The sequence below is a fragment of the Branchiostoma floridae genome, chromosome 16, assembly GCF_000003815.2.
Source record: "Branchiostoma floridae strain S238N-H82 chromosome 16, Bfl_VNyyK, whole genome shotgun sequence".
NCBI classification, from domain to species: Eukaryota; Metazoa; Chordata; class Leptocardii; order Amphioxiformes; family Branchiostomatidae; genus Branchiostoma; species Branchiostoma floridae.
Genome location: NC_049994.1, coordinates 16,352,189 through 16,373,030, shown reverse-complemented (window position 1 = coordinate 16,373,030; position 20,842 = coordinate 16,352,189). Strand labels below are relative to the sequence as shown.

At 39.5% G+C, this 20,842-nt stretch overlaps 1 protein-coding gene across 19 annotated transcripts in view; it reads left to right on the top strand.

The window, feature by feature from the left end:
• LOC118403815 (cAMP-regulated phosphoprotein 21-like) overlaps positions 1 to 20,842 on the top strand; it is a 175,538-nt gene that overhangs the window by 86,439 nt on the left and 68,257 nt on the right. For 14 of the 19 annotated variants that reach the window (XR_004829699.1, XM_035802643.1, XM_035802653.1 and 11 more), the window contains 3 exons: positions 16,372 to 16,557; positions 17,334 to 17,547; positions 19,368 to 19,511. Coding sequence is in view for 18 of the 19 variants with exons in the window: in XM_035802643.1 (XP_035658536.1) it covers positions 17,356 to 17,547; positions 19,368 to 19,511 (336 nt within the window). In the remaining variant the exon portion in view is untranslated. Of the gene's footprint in view, positions 1 to 10,189; positions 10,275 to 14,085; positions 14,280 to 14,716; positions 14,767 to 16,371; positions 16,558 to 17,333; positions 17,548 to 19,367; positions 19,512 to 20,842 lie in introns of those variants that run through there. The other 5 variants (XM_035802638.1, XM_035802639.1, XM_035802637.1 and 2 more) reach the window with 5 other exon arrangements.

The window sequence follows — 20,842 nt, the reverse complement described above, 5'->3', positions numbered from 1 at the left end:
CTTAAGACTTTCAACTTTGTGGTCTAAATAGAGATGCTTTCAAAGATTTCAGGCCTGGTTTTAAGAAATTCTGAGGAAATGGTGAAATTTTTCTAGGGGGAACAGCCTAGGAGGAGATTGTTCCAAGAATTTGGGATGTGGTTTTAAGAAATGTTAAGGAAAAGATGTCATTTTTCTGGGGGGAACAGCTTAGAGAAGATTGTTCCAGGAATTTGGGATGTGGTTTTCCAGAAATTTCCAAGAAAATGTTGTAATTTTCCTGGAAGTTTTAAGAACATAATGTGATCTTCCTGAAGACATGGCCAAATTTGCCAGACTATCTCAGTCTTCTAAATGGAGATTGTCCCAAAATTTTGCACAAAAGTGTGCAAGTGGGTATTTGGAGCACTGGACAGGTGAAGATCCCTGTACTGATGTTCCAAATGGGTTATTGCAAATGACGTCAGTTATGAAGTGCTCCCTCTATCATATATCTACAGTACTTATTAGTGGATAGGTGGTTGTGGGGGTCACTTTATTTTCTAAGTGTGGAGGACCACTTACTTTCAATTACTGAAAAAAATTACGTCAGCCAGAGATGAGGAGATTTAGAAGAGTTTATGTAGAAGGGCTGGCTTTTAAATCCCTTTTGTCATGTTCTCACTTTTTGTTGTTTTCATATTTTTAATACTGTTTACTGTATTATCTCGAATAAAGTACGCACTTAAAAAACTGAAAATAGCCTAGTAAGTTTTAAACCTGAACTGCTTCTTTGTCCCTTTTCATCTCTAAACCTTGTTCAGGTAGAACTTTTCTTGGTGCAATTTTTTGGTACTCAAACATTTTTATCTTTAAATTTTAGCAAGAGCTAAAAATCCATTAAACATTGGGGTGAAAATTTCCACTTAACTCCGTTCACTCACTGAGACTGTGTGAGACTTTTCTCTTAGACTGTTTTTTTTCACGCTGATATTCCCATCTTTTTTTTAAATCTGAGAACACAAAAAATAAATTGGTGTACATGGCCTAGCCTGCATATGCAGGTGGTATTGCTGGCCTGATGAGTTGTCACTAGGGGTTGGTACCGGTACAGAAAATTCAGGTCCGGTTCAGGTCCAGAGGATCAGGTCCAGGTCCGGACCTGAACCTGGACCTGCTTCATTATGACTCATACCAATGGTCCATTTCACTACAAAGAAATCTGTTTGGTGGAGTATTAGACTTACACTGGCGTTTCAAAATCCCACAATGCTAACTGCACCTGTACGATTGGCTGTAAAACTTGTTAGAAATTACTATGAACTCTACTCTACTTCACTCTTGTTATTTTCTTCCACCTGCAAGCGCCAAAACGTGTGAATGCCTGATAGAATAATCTGTTAATTTTCTAATCGGTCCAACATCCGGTCCACCTAATTTTTTCAGGTCCAGTTTTTCTGGACCGGTCCAATAAGAAAAAACGGTTTTGTACCGGAGCCCTAGTTGTCATGTATTACATGCTGTAATCCCTAGAGAGGGGAGGGGGTGGCTGCAGCCCACTGTCGAACATGATTTTCCACTTCCCAACGTTATCTTCACTCCATTTCCATCAGCTGTCAAAGTCTCCTCCACAGTTATCTACTCTAGAGTGATGCTGATGATGACAGGTGGTGGGTGGATGGAAAAGGTCCCCGCATCTTTAGGTCTCCAGAGGGTCAGAGGGAAGTAAGTTCTCGGCTGGAAGTTTTGACGGAATACTATGCGATCTTCACCCCCCCACCCACTGGGGTCTATTTCGTTCTATACAGGATGATATAATGGGTTACTAGTACTTAAATGTGTAGGATGATATAATGGGTTTCTTGTGGGCGGGATGTTAACATGTTTAATGTACTTGTAGCTGCCTTTTCTTCTGTAAGGCTTGTCAAATAAGATTTTGATGGGAGTAGAGGATTTAGCTTAATGCCTGTCCAAGAAAATTTTGATAGGATGGAAGATATGTGCAAGGTAATAATGAGTTACTCATTTACTCAGTTTACAGTCATAGTGGATGCTGTCTAAAACGTCTAACCATTTCTAAATTCTATCCATTCTTGTAGTAACTGACTAGTATCTTGTCATCTAGTTCCTTTGCAAAGGGTCATAGTCTGTGTAGATTGACTGACAGTAGTAGTACACATGTAGTAGTAGTAGTAGTAGTAGTAGTAGTAGTGGTAATATCTTGCGTATCTTATTACCTGGATGTCCCAACTTCATCAACAATAGGAAATATATTTCCTACATTAATATTGTAGGTTGATGATTTGATCTTTGATGGAGAGTCTCTTAGTCAAACTTGTAAGAAAAGATGTGATGAGCGTACACTTTGCACAAATGTCATTTCTTCTGTGATGCTTGTCAAGATATACCCTGGTGGGAGTGGAAGACATTTTGCCTACATTTCGCTTCAAAGGTTGATGATGTCTTCTCCTTGATTGAGAGTCACTTAGTCCACCTTGTCAAAACTGAGCACCTACTATATACACAATGTGGATATTGGTGGGTTGGTGTATTGCTAGTGAGAGGCATACATGTACAAGTCAAAGTGGGCGGGGGCTTTCCAAAGTTTGGGTGTAAGACATTTTTCCTACATAGTTACATGTAAGGTTGATGTTCTCTTCTTCTTGATTGAGAGTTACTTATCAGAATTAAGCATCTACATATACACAATGTAGAAAGCTCATTTGTGGGTGGGTGAGTTGCGAGTGGGAGGTGTACTAGGGGAGGGGGCTTTTCAAAAATGGGATGGAAGACATTCTGCCTATAGCTAGTACATAATTAAAAGTATAGTTGATGATTTCTTCTTCAATCTTGATTGAGAGTTGCTTATGATGCTTAGTCAACCTTGCAAGAAGTGAGAAGCTACTTTGTGGAAAGGCTATTTGTTTGTGGGTGCAGTGCCAGTGAGAGTCACAAGGGGGAGGGGGCTTTTCAAATATGGAGTGAAAGACATTTTGCCTACATAGTTACAGGTAAAGTTGATGATTTCCTTCTTGATTGAGAGTTGCTTCTAAAGTCAACCTTGTAAGACGTGAGCAGCTACTTTGTGGGAAGGCCATGTGTGGGTGGGTGCAGTACCAGTGGGCGTGACAGGGGGAGCTTTATCGAACACCACAAATGTATCTCTACCCAGTGGGTGTTGCTTGACTCCTGTTAAATGCCAGTGTGGTGGGACAGAATGTGTTGGTGTTAGACACACTCAGGTTTAAGCTTTGGGAAGGACAACTACAGTTGGGAATCCTTAAGTGTTTTTCTGGAAGAGAAGAGAGTTTGGTAATGTCTTTCTTTGGTCATTTCTTGGAACAGGCTTTGTGGATTATGTAAGATGGAACTGTAGTATATAAATGTAATGATTGTAGGAGCAAAACACTTCAACTATTTGTCCTAGATCCCTTGGCATACTATTGTTCTTTGTTGGTATGCTTCAATCAAGGTAAGATCGATTTTTCTTTTTTAAACAAGTTTGTTCAATGCAAGGCCATTTCACCACTACTAAGCAATGAACTAAGTTGATGGTTGGTGAATATTATTATGCTTGGAGATATCATTGAGCATTGGTTTTAAAGGCTTGAATTTTGTATACCGAAGGGAAACAGTTGTCATCAAGAGAGTTCCATAGTTTTTAGTCTGAGGAAATTGCTTTAGAAGGACTTGTGATTGAACAGTTAAATATTGTGAGCTAAGACAAGAGAAAAACCTAGTATTATGCTGAAATTAGTTTGAGATCATCAGAGCAAATGGCTATGTAAGTGCCAATAGAAAAGATACAGGGAGGCAACGTTTCACCTGTAGAAGAAGGGGTCCAGATTTGATGCTAACTGATAGCCAGTGTCTTAACAAGATTAACTCTTGCTTAAGGAAATCATTCACAGATATATTTTTCTCTATTTTGGTGTTGTCTAGGTGTGGGTCCCGGTACAGAAAATTCAGGTCCAGGTATGGTCCAGGTCCAGAGGATCAGGTCCAGGTCCGGATCTGAACCTGGACGTAACAGTTTGTGAATGGGCAATACTCAAAACATTGGTCCATTTTACTACAAAAGAGTCTGTTTGGTGGAGTATCCTATCTTCATGTAAACAATGCTAACTGCCTCTGTTAAGTTAGACCAGATTTGGCTGTAGAAACTTGATAAAAATGACGATCAACTGGCTGTACAAAATCAGCTCTCCTTCCGAAGCTAATAAGCTAACACGTCTGCTCTCAAGGTTTCTGAAAGACGTCATTTCCAGTAGGTAGACAATTGAATTGGGGGTTCACTTCTTAGGACGTGACATGTTAGATTTTGATTGATAGATATGTCAATGGAAGTGGGCAGTTCAGCCTTATAAGATTGATCAGGTTGTACCTAACATATGCAACATGCATTTTTCATGCGGATGGAACAATCAGGAATGATACAAGCAGAGACATGCCTTTCTTCTTGTACGTCATCCACAATGTTGTAAATTACTGGTTATGTCTACAATGTATTTCAGCATGTCAGATAGCTAATGCCTCAAGAAGACATGTGTCTGTTGTTGTATTCCTTGTAAAAGTGCTCGTAAAAGTGTCCTGGAATTAATTTGGATAAGAATCACTTACAACTGGTTGTGAAGCAAGAAGAATGGGTGTCCAACACATTCATTGTTTTTCATGCATACAATTTACACTTAGAATTGAAATTTCATTGACTTTGACATTCCAAATTTGGATCTTTTAGTCTTTTTCATGGATACACTAGTACGGCTTAAAAAGAATAATGGATACTGCGTAAAACTTGGTGTGCTACGGCACAGATTGTCCTGCTAGACATGCTTTCATATTGACATACTACTTCAGCTTTTTTTCTAATAGGAGAACCAGCAAGTTCAATTTGTGTGGCCTAAAACAATCAGCTTCCTAATACAGTGTAAGATTTTTCCTTAAGTCAGTCAGCTTTGAATTACCATATATCTAATGAATTTCATTAGTATGCATATGGTAGGCAGTACCAAGTAGGACAGATCTTTCCTTAACACAATCTCTTGATATTACCAAGAGACCTCCTATTGCTTAAGTATACGGACATTTCGTACCCGTCAAAGCCTTTTCGTTAACACACAATCAGCTTGAGATTACCGACTGACCTGCTATGGCTAAAGTATACCGACATTTCTTACATGTCATTTCTGTCAAACCTTTTTTGTGCTGCCGACGGTCTAAGACCTCATTAAGAAAATACGTTTCTTATGTGTCGTACCCATCAAGCTTTTTCGTGCCGCTGACAGTCTTATACCTGATTAGAAAGGAGTTTCTTACATTTCATGCTCGGTCAAACCCTTTTCTTTAACACGCAATCAGCCTCAGATTAACAAGTGACCTGGTATGGCTAAAGTGTGCCGACATTTCTTTGGCGTCGTACTCTGTTAAACCATTTTTGTTAACACACAATCAGCTTGAGATTAACAAGTGACCTGCTATGGCTAAAGTGTGCCGATGTTTCATACCCCGTCAAACCCTTTTTGTGATGCTGACGGTCTTATATCTGATTAAGAAAGAAGTATTTTACATTATTGTACCCTGTCAAACCTTTTTCGTGCCGCCAACAGTCTTATACCTGACTAAAAAAGACTGACTTAAATGTCGTACCTGTCAAGCTCTTTCGTTAACACACAATCAGCTTGAGATTACCGAGTGACCTGCTATGGCTAAATCGTACTGCCGTTTCTTACATGTTGTACCCCGTCAGACACTTTTCGTTAACACACAATCAGCTTCAGACCTTTCTTCGCAGCCGACAGCCTTATACCTGATTAAGAACGAAGTTTCTTACATATCGTACCCCGTCAAACCCTTTTCGTGCCGCCGCCGGTCTAAAACCTGATTAAGAAACAAACGAGCAGCTGTAGCGCTTGATCAGCCTGATGAATTCCGAGGCTCGGAGTGACCCAGTTGGAGCAGAGCCGGCCATCACTCAACTCGGAACTGTCAGGGAAAAGAGCAATAACTGTAACCCTCACACCTGGGGCTGACCTGATTCCACTGTAGATTAATTGTTGCTACGACTGACGGACAAATCCTACCCTGTTTCTTGGAATGTCTTTTAGTGAGGAAGAAGACTTAATCTCTCTTTTTTCCCTCTCTGAGAAAGATAGAGGGAGAAATTGATGAAAAAACAACAAATCCTACGTTGATGCATGAAATTGATTTTTATCTACACGCTTCTGTCTACATTGTCCTTTAGCAAGAAAAAAGCTTCTCTCTATTTTCTCCATCTCTAAGAAAGATGAGGAGACAGAGGTAGAGACTGGTAAAGAAACATTTGTCCATACTTTCTAACTTCTGTTTTTGTACGCTGTCTTTTAGTAAGAACAAACTGCTCTCTCTGTCTCTTTCCCTCTCTCTCTCTCTCTCTCTCTCTCTCTCTCTCTCCCTCTCTCTCTCTCTCTCTCTCTCTCTCTCTCTCTCTCTCTCTCTTTCCCTCTCTCTCTCTCTTTCTCTCTTTCTCCCCCTTTCTCCTCTCCTCTCCTCTACCTCCCTCCCTCTCTCTGGAGTGGTTGAGAGGAGAGAGAGGGAGAAAGAGAGCTGTGTAAAAAGTTTAGGGTTTGGGTACATAGATCAGTAAAGATAACACTTTGTTGAATAAGCAGATACTATGTACAAGATATAAGACAGTAAACTTGAGAAAAGGCAGTTAACTTTATTGCAGACTCAGAATTTGCTTTCATTTTGATTTTCCTGTTCAGCGTTATACTTTTGATATCAGAGAACCAACAACTTGTATTGGAGTGGCCTCAAAAATAGTAAAGTCACCAAATATGGGAGCTGGTACTTACCATGGTACTGAAACCATTATTGTTATGTATGATCTTAGGCCTAGGAAAAAATAATGTGTTTCCTGTCTCAGTCCTGAAAAAAAGGGTCCGTAGGTAGGGATTATCTTTTTTTTTAAATTTTCTTGTCTCAGACTTTGGCCCAAAACTGGTGTGATACAGTACAGTTTAACAATTTAAGCTAAACTGAAATTTCAATGCCAGACTTTAATTTTGTGCATAATGGTTACTCACTAAGTCCACCAGAGGCCAGAGAACATTCATCTACAGAGCAACAGCACTCTGGAACACTCTCCCTACTGCTACTCGCACAGCCACCTCTACTGCTTCCTTCAAAAGAAAACTGTGGGAATGCCTAGGCGACCCTTACGCATAGCCATACACGTGTATATACAGACCCTGACCTCTCATTGCAAATATTGTTGTCGATGATATGATGTTATATACTCCATTTTAGATGAAATGTAAGTTATCCTACACCATGTACATACAAATGTTCTTTTTTTAAATTTGTATTGTTTATGTGTTTGTCAGCAGGGCTAGCCCTTTGTAATAGCCATAGGCTAGTTGGGCAGCCCTGGCTGTGTGTTCGGTGCAGCCAAACCAATAAATAAATAAACAAAAAAATGGTTACAGATCTGTGGATACATTTATCCTTCATTAGGTAGGAAGAGCAGGTTCTTTTTACATGAATAGGAAGCAGGCAGAATAAAAACTGAAAACTATGTGACTCCGCTGCCCACCCCAAAAAAGGGTAGAAAGGCTAGGGTCATCAGCTTTCTCTCGGGAATGTTGGGAAACAGGAAACAACATTATTTTCCCTAGGCCTAATTGCAGCTGACCCTACAAATGGGTAATTTCATGTCTTTGAAAGTCCTCTTCTCGTTCTAATGGCTTCTGTATCACAGTGTCAATTGTTGGAGTGGTAAGCTGCATGCTATTATGCCACAAGTACTTCAGAATCTACATCTCTTTCGTAAAAGGTGCTGTCATTTTGGGTCAGAGTAGTTAGGCAGATTAATGAAGGGGATTGTGTAGTGTAAAGTAGAGTGGACTCACTCATTAACAAGCTACCAACGTTTTTTACACTGCCGATGAGGGTTTCACAAGTTTTCTAAAATTCACTTGTCCTATCAGGCATTTACATGAAAATGATTACTTGCCCAAATCAACTTTTCACATGCCCCAAATTTACTCATTTACTTTTCTTGGGCTGGTAAGCCCCAATATACGTGAAAATCTGCCGTTCAGTAATCCGTTCATTTTCTAATCAGTCCAACATCCGGTCAGCTGATTTTTTTTAGGTCCGTTTATTCTTAACTGGTGCAACAAGAAAACAACAGTTTTGTACTGACACGATGTACCAGTACCCACCTCTGGTAGCAACATACATGAAAGTATGGTGATTATTTTATGCATGAGGTCAGGAATTGGCAAAGGAGTCGGTCTGCAGAACAAGATGGTAATCTGAGGGGACGAATTAGATCCTGGTTATCTCTGGTTCCAAGAAGTCTCATATGACTCGAAACTATGCCGTGATCTGAGGAACATGAATTTTCCAGTTTCTTTGATGTGGTAGCTAAGATATACGTCCTCATGTGAAGAAATAGGCCATGTGGACTTGATTATATGGATGACATCCTCCGTGAACCCAAAATTGATGCAAGCATGCAAATAAAAAAAGTTTGTCCCCCTAAAAGAAGTTGCCTTCGTTATGAAATCTAAGTAGTCAGGATTTGCACTACCAAAAATGATTTATCTCTGGTTCCAAGAAGTCTCATATGACTCGAAACTATGCCGTGATCTGAGGGACATGAATAGAAGAAAATAATTCTAGAAATTCTTGCTTTTTTCTAACCAGATTCAACTCTTAAGAAATGCAAGAATTTTTTCCTTCCAGGAAGATAAATTTTCTGTGAGGAAGCAAAACAAGATAAACAAGAAAAGGCATTTTGAGAAATACAAGAAAACAAATCTCAAATTTTCTCAAAAACTCAACAAGAAAAAATTTGCTTGCCCCATGGACAAGCACATTTTTCTAACATTTCTTGGAGACAATAATTTTCTTCCTGGAAGACAAATTTTCTGTGAGGAAGCAAAACAAGATAAACAAGAAAAGGCATTTTGAGAAATACAAGAAAACAAACCTCAAATTTTCTCAAAAACTCAACAAGAAAAAATTTGCTTGCCCCATGGACAAGCACATTTTTCTAACATATCTTGGAGAGAATAATTTTCTTCCTGGAAGACAAATTTTCTGTGAGGAAGCCAAACAAGATAAACAAGAAAAAGCATTTTTGGTAGTGTGAAGGCTGAACAGTTCTTCATTTTTGCTCTTTTGACACTCCTTCTTTGACCTTACAATTTACTTTGGTATTCGATGACATTTGTATACGGTTTCTGATATTTTTTTACCATCTACGGCATATATTTGCTTATTTTGCAGTTGCTTTTGTACAATATTCAATAAGCTGTATGGTTGAAAACTTTCCTTTTCTCAACGGGCAAAAATTGATGCGCACAGGTCAGACATCGAAGTTAGGGCTGCCCATTGACAAGCATGTTTAAATACACTGAATGAAGGCTTCAAAAAAGTACTAACCCATAGTTCAATCTTTAAAATTCTTCTCCACCAGAAAGATACTTGGGTCTAGTTTATAAGCATTCAAAGAAAACAGAGGGTTGTTTGGCTCATTCTCGGAGAAAAGCTCGCTCTATGAAAGAAACCTCACCTTTGACCCATTTTCCCTCCTGATACAACCAGTAGCACCCTATAACTAAAACCTGTCCTTACACCAGCTGAACTGCTGAACTGAACAAATTTTGACCCAAACAGGAAAGCTTAGACCCTACCTGTCTCTTCTAACTCAAAAAGTCTCCAGATTGGGCAAAAATTTTCAAGGAAAAGAAGGATTTTCAAGGATTTTAAGTCACACCCAAATCGTCTTCCCATTTTTTGCCCTCTACCGCGCAACGCAACTCTGACGTCAGCCCCACAGGGATGTAATCCATATAATTAAATCAGCCTGGCCTCAGGAGCAGTAATTTAAGGTTTGAAGTGTTCGTCTCTTTTTCCTTACCATATCCAGTGACTTGAAAATGTTGTGCAATCTGAAACAGGAAACATAATTCATTCCTATGATCTAGTACTTCAAAGATACCCTGCGATGCTACGATGCATAGGAAAGCAACGTAATGGCACATACATGGTTATCTTTGCCTTTCGGACGTCTCCAATGACCGAAAACATTGCTGTACCCGAAGCAAACCCCATTTATTTGGGACATCAGAAACTTCTGAGCTGTCCTGGGGTGCCTGGTTACGTGGAACTGTAATCTGTGGGGACAAATGTTGTGCTAGTGTTACATAACCTTGTAAGGACAGGGGAACTATATTTAGGGGGTAACCCCGGTGGAACACAAACGTGATTCACAGGGCCACAAGAATTGCCTGTGACACTGCATACACTGGCAGGCCTTGGTCGAGGTAGGTACACTTTGAGAACGTGTGAAAATCTTACCATTGCTTAACCATAACAAGCCCAAAGATTGCATAATCATATCTCTATGAGTTAAATGTGACCACACAGGATTGTCTGATCATTTTGAATGTATGCTGTGAATGGACAGAACTGTTAGCATGTTGTGATGGGGTGACCGACTCACTGACACTACTGGCAGAATGTCTGTTTTGCTATGTGAAAATCTTACCAGTATTTAAGTTAACCATAACAAGCCTAGGGACTTATTAATCATGTCTCTATGAGTTAAATTTTATACCACAAAATTGTCTGATCATTTTGCTTTGTATTTTGTATGCATTATGTGAATGGACAGAACTGTTAGCATGTTGTGATTGGGTGACAGTATGCACTGGCAGAATGTCTGTTTTGCTACTCATATTTCTTTGTGTCTGTTTGTGTCTGTTTAAAGGCAGGAATATTGGTAAGCTTAACGTTACAACAGAAAATCATCATGATCTTCTCTAAGTTGAAAATATTTTGCTTTTACCTTATTTGTCATGGATGCAGATTGACTTCTTCTATGGATGTGGGGGTTTTGAAATGTGAGCAAGGGGAGAGTATTAAACTGTTTGGCCTGACTTCAAGATATTTAACATTGTTCGTAGATATACATAAGGTTATATAATATATATATATATATATATATATATATATATATATATATATATATATATACGCAGGGTATATATATACGCAGGGTATATATATATATATATACATACTAGTATGTGTATGTTTTATGCAAAAGTTAGAGACCTGAGCAAGCAAAACTTTAGAGCTTTTCAAAGTTATCAAGGGTAATAGAAAAACTCTAAGACTTACGCTTTGTTTTTCTACCTGATTTAATCAATTTCAATGCCTTGTGGGTACATTTGGGAATAACAGTATGGAATCTTCATTTCTCAAAAAACAAACAAACAAGATACCTGTCCAATATTATATATTGGTCTAGCCGTGCAGAATGAAGAAATAATAAAGCCGCAAAAATCAACATTGGCTGCAATTAATAAGATGATGTTATTATCATACCAGTATCATATTAATAATAGGAATGTATTTTTATGTCCAAAATATGATACCAGGTAAAAGTGACATACCGGTATACAAATATAAGACTAACTGTTGCCTGTTTGAACCTTTGGTACCTTTGCCAAGAAGGTCATTTAATGTTTAACACTAGTTCACCTTAATCTGCGGGGTAACCTATATCCGTTGTTTTTAAAAACGGACCAAGTCAGGATGTCAAGTTGGCGGACAGTGGTTTCAAACTTCAAGTTTTCAAAATATTGCAGTTTGAAACCACCGTCTGTAGGTTTGATATCCCTAAATATCCTGTTTTTAAACAACAACAGATATAGGTTACCCCACGGATAAAGGTCAAACTAGTGTTACTTTTGGGTGCCTGTGTATGTTTCCATCCTGGCTGGAGAAGCTGTAGCTGAAGGATGCATATTAGTATGATATTTGATAGGAGGGTAGAGTTTGTCTAAGTAGAGATCTTCAAGTAAAGAAGTTTGAAAATGGGCCTCCTTGCAGCTTTCTCTGATATCGCAGTGGAACTTTTGCTTTTCATACCTCGTGTTCTGTACACGCTTTGGTCATGATTTTTGAGTGGTAGATTCATGTAGTAGTACAGTGGAAGCCAGTTAATTGCACATCGGATTAACGCACACTTCTATTAACTGCACGGAATCCCCAAATCCCAAACCGGTGCTGTCCAGCTAGATAACTTCGCATCATTGCACCAGCCGGATAATTTCACCAAATCCACTGGCAAATAGGCCGTGCAATTAAGCGGCTTCTACTGTAGTAGTAGTAGTCCCATAGCCTTTTAGATCATGTAGATTCATGTAGCTATTGAAATTTGCTTATTCATAACAAGCTAACAATGGCCTGTAGGTCACTTTTCATTGAGGTCATGAGGGAGGAGGGTTATTTTTACCATCTGACAACAAGAATTTCAGTCTGTTATTTTTGTTGCAGTTCAAAATTAAACTTCTTCAATGGCAGGTTAGTACATGTATTTGTTATGTCACAGTCACTCATTTAGCTTTTCCAGTAACTGTTAAAAATATTGTCAACCTATAAACTTAAGTAACTGTAGACTTGTTGATATTTGTGGGGATTTAAGTTCATAGTAGGAGGCCTAGGGAAGTTGTTGCAACAATTTTGTATTGGTAATACATTAATGATGTGCTGTAATGAATTTGTAGTGGAGAGATTACTAAAAAAAACTGGGAACATATCAAGATATACAGTATCCTGACAAACATAGTTTGACGACCAAGGATAGACGTATCCAATGCTGACCATGGCAGAATAAGGGGACGTTCCCACAGTCATGCACTTGACCTTGCTACTTATACAACAGCACCTTCTTAAGTTACCCTCCGCAGTTGGATTTGACCTTGGCAATGGCTGTCTGCTGCGCTATTCATTTGGAAAAGACCTGAGCTATAATTACCGCAAGGAATGCCTCACTGAGTTCATGATGTCATGCTAGTAATTCAGTCTATCGTTGCAATATATAGTATTACCCAATTGTTTCCCTATACTTATAATCAAGTTCTTCTCGTTTATGAAATTGCTACAGGCAATCTGTGTGCCACAATCAAGCTAAATAATGTAATGTTATAACTAAAGTTTTATGTAATATCAGAACTAGATTCGTTTCATTGTATGGGCTTGCAATTTTGCATTTTGGCTTCAAGTATTTCTGTGAAAATAAACTTGCCGATAACCAGTCTATTCCTGCCACTTTTTTTATGACATTGCATCATCTGTTGTTTTTTTGTATGCTTGAAAGCATAGACTTATCCTCTTTGATTTGAATGATTGTTATTTTTCACCACAACACTTTTATCAAAAACTGTAGCTTGTTCTACTATTCATTTGTCTTGGATACTTGTTACATGATAACTGTTTTTGTTTTGGTTTCTGAGGGTTAGTTCTCGCGTCGTCGTTATCACGTCCGTGTGAAGCACACACAGCGGTTTGCTCAGTTGATGTTCACAGCTCGCTGAAAGTGGTGTCTTATTCCAGACCTTGTTTACATTCTTCGAAGGGGGTTTCTGTTTCACTGCATTTTACAATTTCATTGCTGTACGATTTTCACCCTTAACGAGGATATTAGGCTAAGCATATGATACAAAATAAATATTAAATAGATCACAACCATACAAATATTTTTTTATATGTATGTTTCGTATACAGTATACAGAAATGTTTATAGTTTGATTGATTGATCATATTTGCAGGGCCAAGTAATTTGGCCCTTCCAGACTAGACCAGATTCAGATAATTTTTACATAGGATGCAAGCTAGATTTTTAAACAAGAAATGATATACAGATATGGCAGGTTTTCTGCTTTGTATATGAAACGTTTGTGGTTTGATTGATCATGTTGGCAGGGCCAGTGCAATTTGCCCCTTGTCCTGCCAGGCAATGGTTGTATTGTACAAGTTTAAGCTTAACAAGCTAAGGATATAAGCATTTTGTTTAATTATGATACAAGCTAGAGTTAGAAAAAAGAAGAAAAAATGAATAGAAATTTGATGTTTTAATGTTTTTGTATACAAAGTGTTTGTGGTTTGATGGATCATGTTTGCAGGGCCAGTGTAATTTGCCCCTTGTACAGTCAGGCAATGGCTCCCTCCTGCTATTCCAGTTATTCCCCTGCTATGGAGATCACTTTTCTGGCTCCATTTTTGGAAGCGGGGACATGCCCCGTGGATATATTACGCCAGCCCTGACGTCAGGTCCAACATAAAAAATTGGGGGGAGGATATTTCATTCATATTCCGAATCACGACCTGCATATGACCCGGTCCTCGGGAGATTGGGAGATGCGCTCGTCTCTCACGCACTGACAGCTTTGACGTCATCGGGGCTTACATAAGCAACCAGGCGGCTGAGAGGGTCGGTGCGGAAAATACCGATGATGTGGCTTTTGTTTTAGCTGAGTGTGGTTCGTCTGTTGAATTGTGGCATTGAAAGCCATTACGTTTTGCACCTATCTAGTAAACTGAAATATCTAGAATATGTTTTATATAATAATCAGTATGATAAAGTGTTTTTTTCTAATGTTTAGTGCAAAAAACACTTGATAATGTACATTGTAGGCCTTGTTTTTGTAGGTATAGTCTTCTTGCATCAATGTGCATATTGTGGCATTGAAAGCTTTAATATCTAGAGTATGGTAATTAAATACATTTTTGTACAGAAGATGTATTGAAAATACTGGATGTGGATATAAGAATATGTGACTGTTAAGTCTGGTAAATACCGATGATGTGGCTTTTGTTTTAGCTGAGTGTGGTTCGTCTTCTTGAATTGATGTGTGAATTGTGGCATTGGAGGATTAACATACTTTTTTAAAGCAAAATATTTAGAGTATGTAAAAATGTTAAGTGTGGAAAATACCGATGATGTGGCTTTTGTTTTAGCCGAGTGTGGTTCGACTTCTTGCATTGATGTCTGAATTGTGGCATTGAAAGCCATTAGGTTTTGCGCTTAGTAAACTCAAATATCTAGAATATGTTTATATAGTTACTAAGAAGTATGATAAAGGTATTTTTTTTAATGTTTAGTGTGGAAAATACCAATGATGTGGCTTTTGTTTTAGCTGAGTGTGGTTAATCTCCTTGGATTGATGTGTAAATTGTGGTATTGGAGGATTCATTTACCTTTCCAAACCAAAATATCTAGTAAGAGTACATTTTTGTATGGTTGTAATTAGCTGATGTAAACAAAGTATGTATCCATAGCAATTGGATGGTTGTGGAAAATATAGAAGGTATAACCTTTTTTCATCGGCTGTCTTGCAAGGGTTGTAACGCTTATCCGTGGGGTGACCTTTATCCGTTGTCTTTAAAAAATAACACATTTTAAATTTTAGCAGTATTAAGTCTGCTGACTGTGGTTTCAAATTTGCAATATTTTCAAAATGTTCCGATTTTAAACCGACGTCCGTCGACTTTATATCCCTAAATACGTTTTTTTTTTGTATGAACAATGAATATCTAGAGTATCTAGAGTATGTAAGAATTATGATATTATGGACTTCACCTCTTGCTAGATATCTACTTTAAAATGTCAGAAAACCAAAGAAGTGAACTGGAGATGCCTGTAAGTAATAATATGACAGTCCTACGACTTTTGTCATTTGTACTTGCTCACAGTCTCCTCTGTGTCTGTGACGTTAACCGCTATGAAGTGTGTGTTTAAGTGTGTAATAGCTTGTTGTTAATGGACTCCGTCCGATCACGACGGTTACACTTCAGCGAATTCCTGACGTCAAAATGCCGTCGTTTTCGGCGCGATTTGCTCTCGAAGGGGATGACCTGGAAAGTTAAACGTGCACTTTGCAGGAGTTTTCATTTCTAACTCCGTTAAGGAGGAATAAATTGGGCTTTCCAGCCGCTTCATGGTTGGTAATAGGTTTTCGGTAGAGTAGCAGCTGCGTCATAGAGGGGGGTTGAGGTATTGACGTCAAAGTGTCGTCATTTGTCTAATACTCTCATCTCAAAGCGATATCTGGTTTATGATGCTGAATTGAGTTTTATCTAGTAGACAGAGTACCCAGGCTATACTGATTGAGCTACATTTTATCCATTGCCTTTGCCAAAAAGGTTTTGATTTTACGTGTTTCTGTGGTTCTGTTTGCGGTTGAGTATCATAACTTTATGTTTAGTCAAAGGCTTTACTGCTCTTCTTGTCAAGCTGCATTTTGTACTTACCCTTGCAGACTTCTCGTGATTGGGAACCAGCCAAAGCAGGGACTGAGGTACAACTATGCATGTGGATACCCTCACAGCCTTGAACCACAGAGCATTATGATAGCAGACTTTTATTCTTCCAGTAACGCTTACATGTACATGTGTAGTTAAAAGTTACTTTTCTTAACTTGCAGGCCCTTCCTCATGACAGGGAGGCAGCAAAACCAAGGACTGATGAGGACAGGTACAACATTGGATGCCTTTGCAGTGGTGATCTACAAAACATGCAATCATAGACTTTGTTGTTTTGCTAAAAAAAGTACTTATTTTCTTCTGCTGCAGGCTGTTGCTCGTGATGGAAAAGCAGTGACACCAGCGCCAGAGGTACAGCCATGGATGCCTTGACAGTTGTGACCCCCCGAGCAGGCTCCGCTCACTAGTGCTGAAGAACTGGGTTGCCTTACTTCTCACCATGCTGCACTGCGCAAACAGCCTCTGAACCGTCGCATAGCTAGGAACCACACACAGGTACGAAGCTTTGTTTGTTTTTTAATATACATTTTACATAAACACACAAGATACAGGCATTGGTAAATAAACAGATAAATCCTCCCTTGCTCATTAGCCACAGAAAATGAATAATAATGATAAAGAACAAAGGACTTAACATTGCATAGCTAGGAACCATACACAGGTAGGAAGCTTTGTCTGCTTGAATGTAAGTTCATCTGTGATGGTAGTCAACATTATGTTACAGTTTTGAAACTTGCCAACAAGCTTTTGATCAGTCCTCTGATCCTTTTCAAGTTGAAATGAACCAAAGCCTAAGTCACAATTCCAGACTGGAAGTGTGACATCAGCAAAGGGTCAAAGGTGCTTGGCAGTCGGTATCGGCCCCCGTCTCGGTTGAGGGAAATGTTGATGGTCTGGATGTGTGACTTAGGCTTTGGGTCATTTCAACTTGATAAGGATCAGAGGACTGATCGAAAGCTTGTTGGTAAGCGCTTTAATTTGTGTACGGATGTAAGGTTTCAAAATTGTAACATAGCTTCGTCTGCTATTTGTGTTAAGTGTCACCTTGCAGGAAGGTAGTGGATGCTACCTGAAACATCTCACCGTTTCCAAAATTATATCCAGTTTTCTGGCATGTCTTATTACCTGGATGTCTAATCTTATTTGACATATTGTTTGTGTAGTTGTTAGGCCATGCCATGTTATTTCCTTGGTGCTTGAAAATGCTATACTATTTGTTGTGGCTTTTAGCTAAGTCAAACAAAAAAACTGCCTTTCCAAATGTGCTTCAGTTGCCCTTCACCACAAATCACGATGGAGAAATCCGAGTCACCTTCTCTGTCAGTGAGTGTGACCTCCGACCCAGAGGTCGCGGTGGACCAGACCACTATCCCCAGGGAGGGGGAGACAGTTGAGACCCCGAGTGAAAAACCCAGCTCCAGACAAGGTTCCCTGTCCCGCGAGAGCAGTCAAGAGGGTGTCACAACGCCAAAGGATGGATCACAAGTATGCAAATTTTTATCACAAGTATGCAAATTAGTCTGCACGGTGGATCTTACGTTTATAGAGCATTTTCTGACGACTTCATCACTGTGTCTACCACCATGCTGGTTTCCCAGTGTGCATTTCGGACATTGAATGATCTTATTGTTTGACTTTCTCTCTCTCTAATAAAAAAAAAGTCTCTCTGGAATAATGCTTCTAGTTCAAAGTAGAGTACCATGTATAAGCTTGAGCTTCAAATCCTTGAAATGCAAATAGGAACACCAACATGGCAGTCAGCACCTGTCTGCTTACAGGAAGTATAGTGAAAATGCTCTATATGGCTGTCTTGGTTGAAAAACTAATTAGTAGTATTACTAGTAATGTCACACTTCGTTCATGTCACTAGCTACTTAGGATCACTTACTCAATTATCATTCACTGCACTGTGTTAGTTCGTTGTTTCCCTTCTTGCAAAGCTCAGACATAGTTCAATGTGGAATAGTCTAAATTAGTAATGGATTATCACAGAGTAGTAAGAAAAATGGCAAAGCCGCTTAGTTAGTAAACTGGAAACAATCATAGAGAAATGTTAAATAAAATGCACAGGAAATTTTACTGACCCAAAAAACAATATAATCACATATGACAAAAACTTTGGCTTTTGTATTTCAAACTGGGTACCAAAATATAATGATCAAGTTTTTTTTATCTCAAAGAAGATCAAGTATTTTAATCTTTCAGACACTTTTTCCCCAATCCCTAGATACATTCCAGACATGTGCAGAGAAAGAACAAATTATTTTCATTTCGTCTTTTGCTGTTGTTCGATTTTTTCCATTATATTAAACTCCATATCAGCACTAACATTAATACCCATCATTGTTTGGGCACAATCATTCATTTCTTGTTTACACCATCTAACAAGAAGTATCAGTATGTGTGCATAGTCTATCGTGTGCGCTGTTTTCTTCTGGAATGACACCAAACACGTGAGCATGCATGGGTACGGATGTTGTTGTCATCCTCTCGCTTGCAAGGATTATTAGCACTGAACACAAGCTGTACCTCCCCCTAGCACTTGGACTGGTGGTATCTTCCAGCTGCATGATCTGCCTGATGATACAATTTTACTCACTCCAACTTTTTCTGGCCTTTCGTTGACACAAAAAAATTAGTTCAGAAGTTCTTAAAGCTACTGCATGGTGTGGTTTGTTTGTACTTTTTTTCTTGACATGATGCAAAACTCACCGTCCTGTTAGTCGAGTGTTTTCTAGACTTAACCACGGATGATTTGTGTGTGCTGTTATTAGACACCGACCTCTGCCCCACTTTTTGTGCGCTAAATATGACCACTTGTGGTTCACTACAGGACATATCCTTTATTTAGCCGCCTCCGCATACTTGCCTCTTCTTTCTGTGTCCTTCAGCAGAGATTCTGACGTCAAAACTCTTTCTGCCAGCATGCCGGAGTGCGGCTTTGCGTCACGATTATTTTTATGCGTGTTCCCAACTCGAGAAGCTTAACTTTACACGTTCAACTATTCGGCCGGCATTCTGCAGTCGAGAAAAGCTAGAAAACCGCCTATTTATTGAAACTCTTTTAGCATACAAGCTCTCCCTGTATGTTTTTGTAAACATCTGTAGTACGTACCCGTGGTAACGGTTGTCCCCGGTGATAGTCGAGAAAGTCTAGAAAACAGCATTTATCTAAACTCTTTCAGCGTACATTCAAGCTCTCCTTGCTTGTATGCTTTTGTTGTTTTCTGAATTGTGAACATCAGTGGTACGTACCCATGGTAACGGTTGTCCCCGGTGATTGTTTCCGTGGAAACACCAATCAGATCCAAGTGCTAGTGGAGGAGCACCACGATGGTGACGATGAGTGGGAGGAGCGGGATGGCGGGCGCCGCTACGAGAAGTCCGCCAGGTCCGATCACCGTGGCGACGGCAGGATGTCCTCCGAGAGAGGGCGGGGGAAGGGCAAGGTTTGTATCAGTGACAGCATGTGTGTAGCCTGGAACCTAGCCTGTTGAAGATAGATACTTTCCTTTTCTACTAGCCTGGAATCTAGCCTATTGAATATCCAGTTTGCTTCTCTAATAGCCTGGAGTCTAGCCTTTTCTAGCCCTGAGTGATTGCTTCCCTGCACAATAGTCTTGCTCCCATCCCCTTTTGAATGTTTAGTTATTTCAGGAATTCAACATCATAAGCAGGATATGAGCAATGCTTGTTTCAGGGCTTTAGCCAGCTCGAAATTTTTTTCCGTCAGCCAATTACAATCGTCGCGAAAACCGCAAAAATTAATTAGAAGGACTGAACTGAGACCTTGAAAAACAGGTTTTAATGAGATTATCGTATGCGAAAGGGCGCCGACACACATTGTCAACAATCATAACAATAGCAAAACAAACAGTGTGCGACTTTTACGGCCGTGGACAGCGTCCCCAAGCCGCCTGTAGCTTACACCAAGGATTTTTGTCCGTCAAGGTTGACGGATTGGTTTTAAAATTTTTCCGTCTGACGCAGCAAATTTCCGTCAATTGACGGAAAAACGGACGCTGGCTAGAGCCCTGGCTTGTTTACTTCTGAAAGCAGTTTCAAATCCCCTTTACCATGCTGTTACGAGGAACATGTAACTCGGAGCCAATCAGAGCTTGTAGCCAGCACCCGTCCTTCCGTCCTTTGACGGAATTTTGCAGCTTGTGACGGAAAAATATTTTGCCCATTCCGTCCTCTGTGAGCAAAATTTAACCCTCAAAATGCAGGAAATACCGTTTCAGAGGGTCTAGATTTCAAAATTTTTGTTGGGAGCATGCCCTCGGACCCCCCAAGGAATGCTGCGCCAAAGCCATTCAAAATCGAGGGGACGGAAAATGATTTCTCGCTGGGTACAACCCTACTGTCGCCTATATTTCAGGCAAATAGTCAAGTCCAATCGCTATTAACAGGGACAAGACAAGGGATGCAATCAAAGGAGCAAACGGAGCTATAATAGGATTGATGCCAGGCTACCTGTGTGTGTGGGAATGAACTACAAGTATGTGTGTGTGTGTGTGTGCTGATTGACTGTATAGTAGTTGCTAGAACGATTTTCATCACTCCATATACAACAGAGAAGTTCAGACTTCTGTTGATCACTAAAACCGCTGTTTTTTTCAATTCCAAACTTTGAAAATACACTATATGGCCAAGATTGGTTTTTAGAACTCCCCAAGCAAATGTTTGGGAGTCTAGATTGGTATGTTTTCCAAGCTAACTTAAATTTTTCAGTCTCCTCAACTTCTACTATTATCCATAAGCCCTAGAAAGGTCTGAT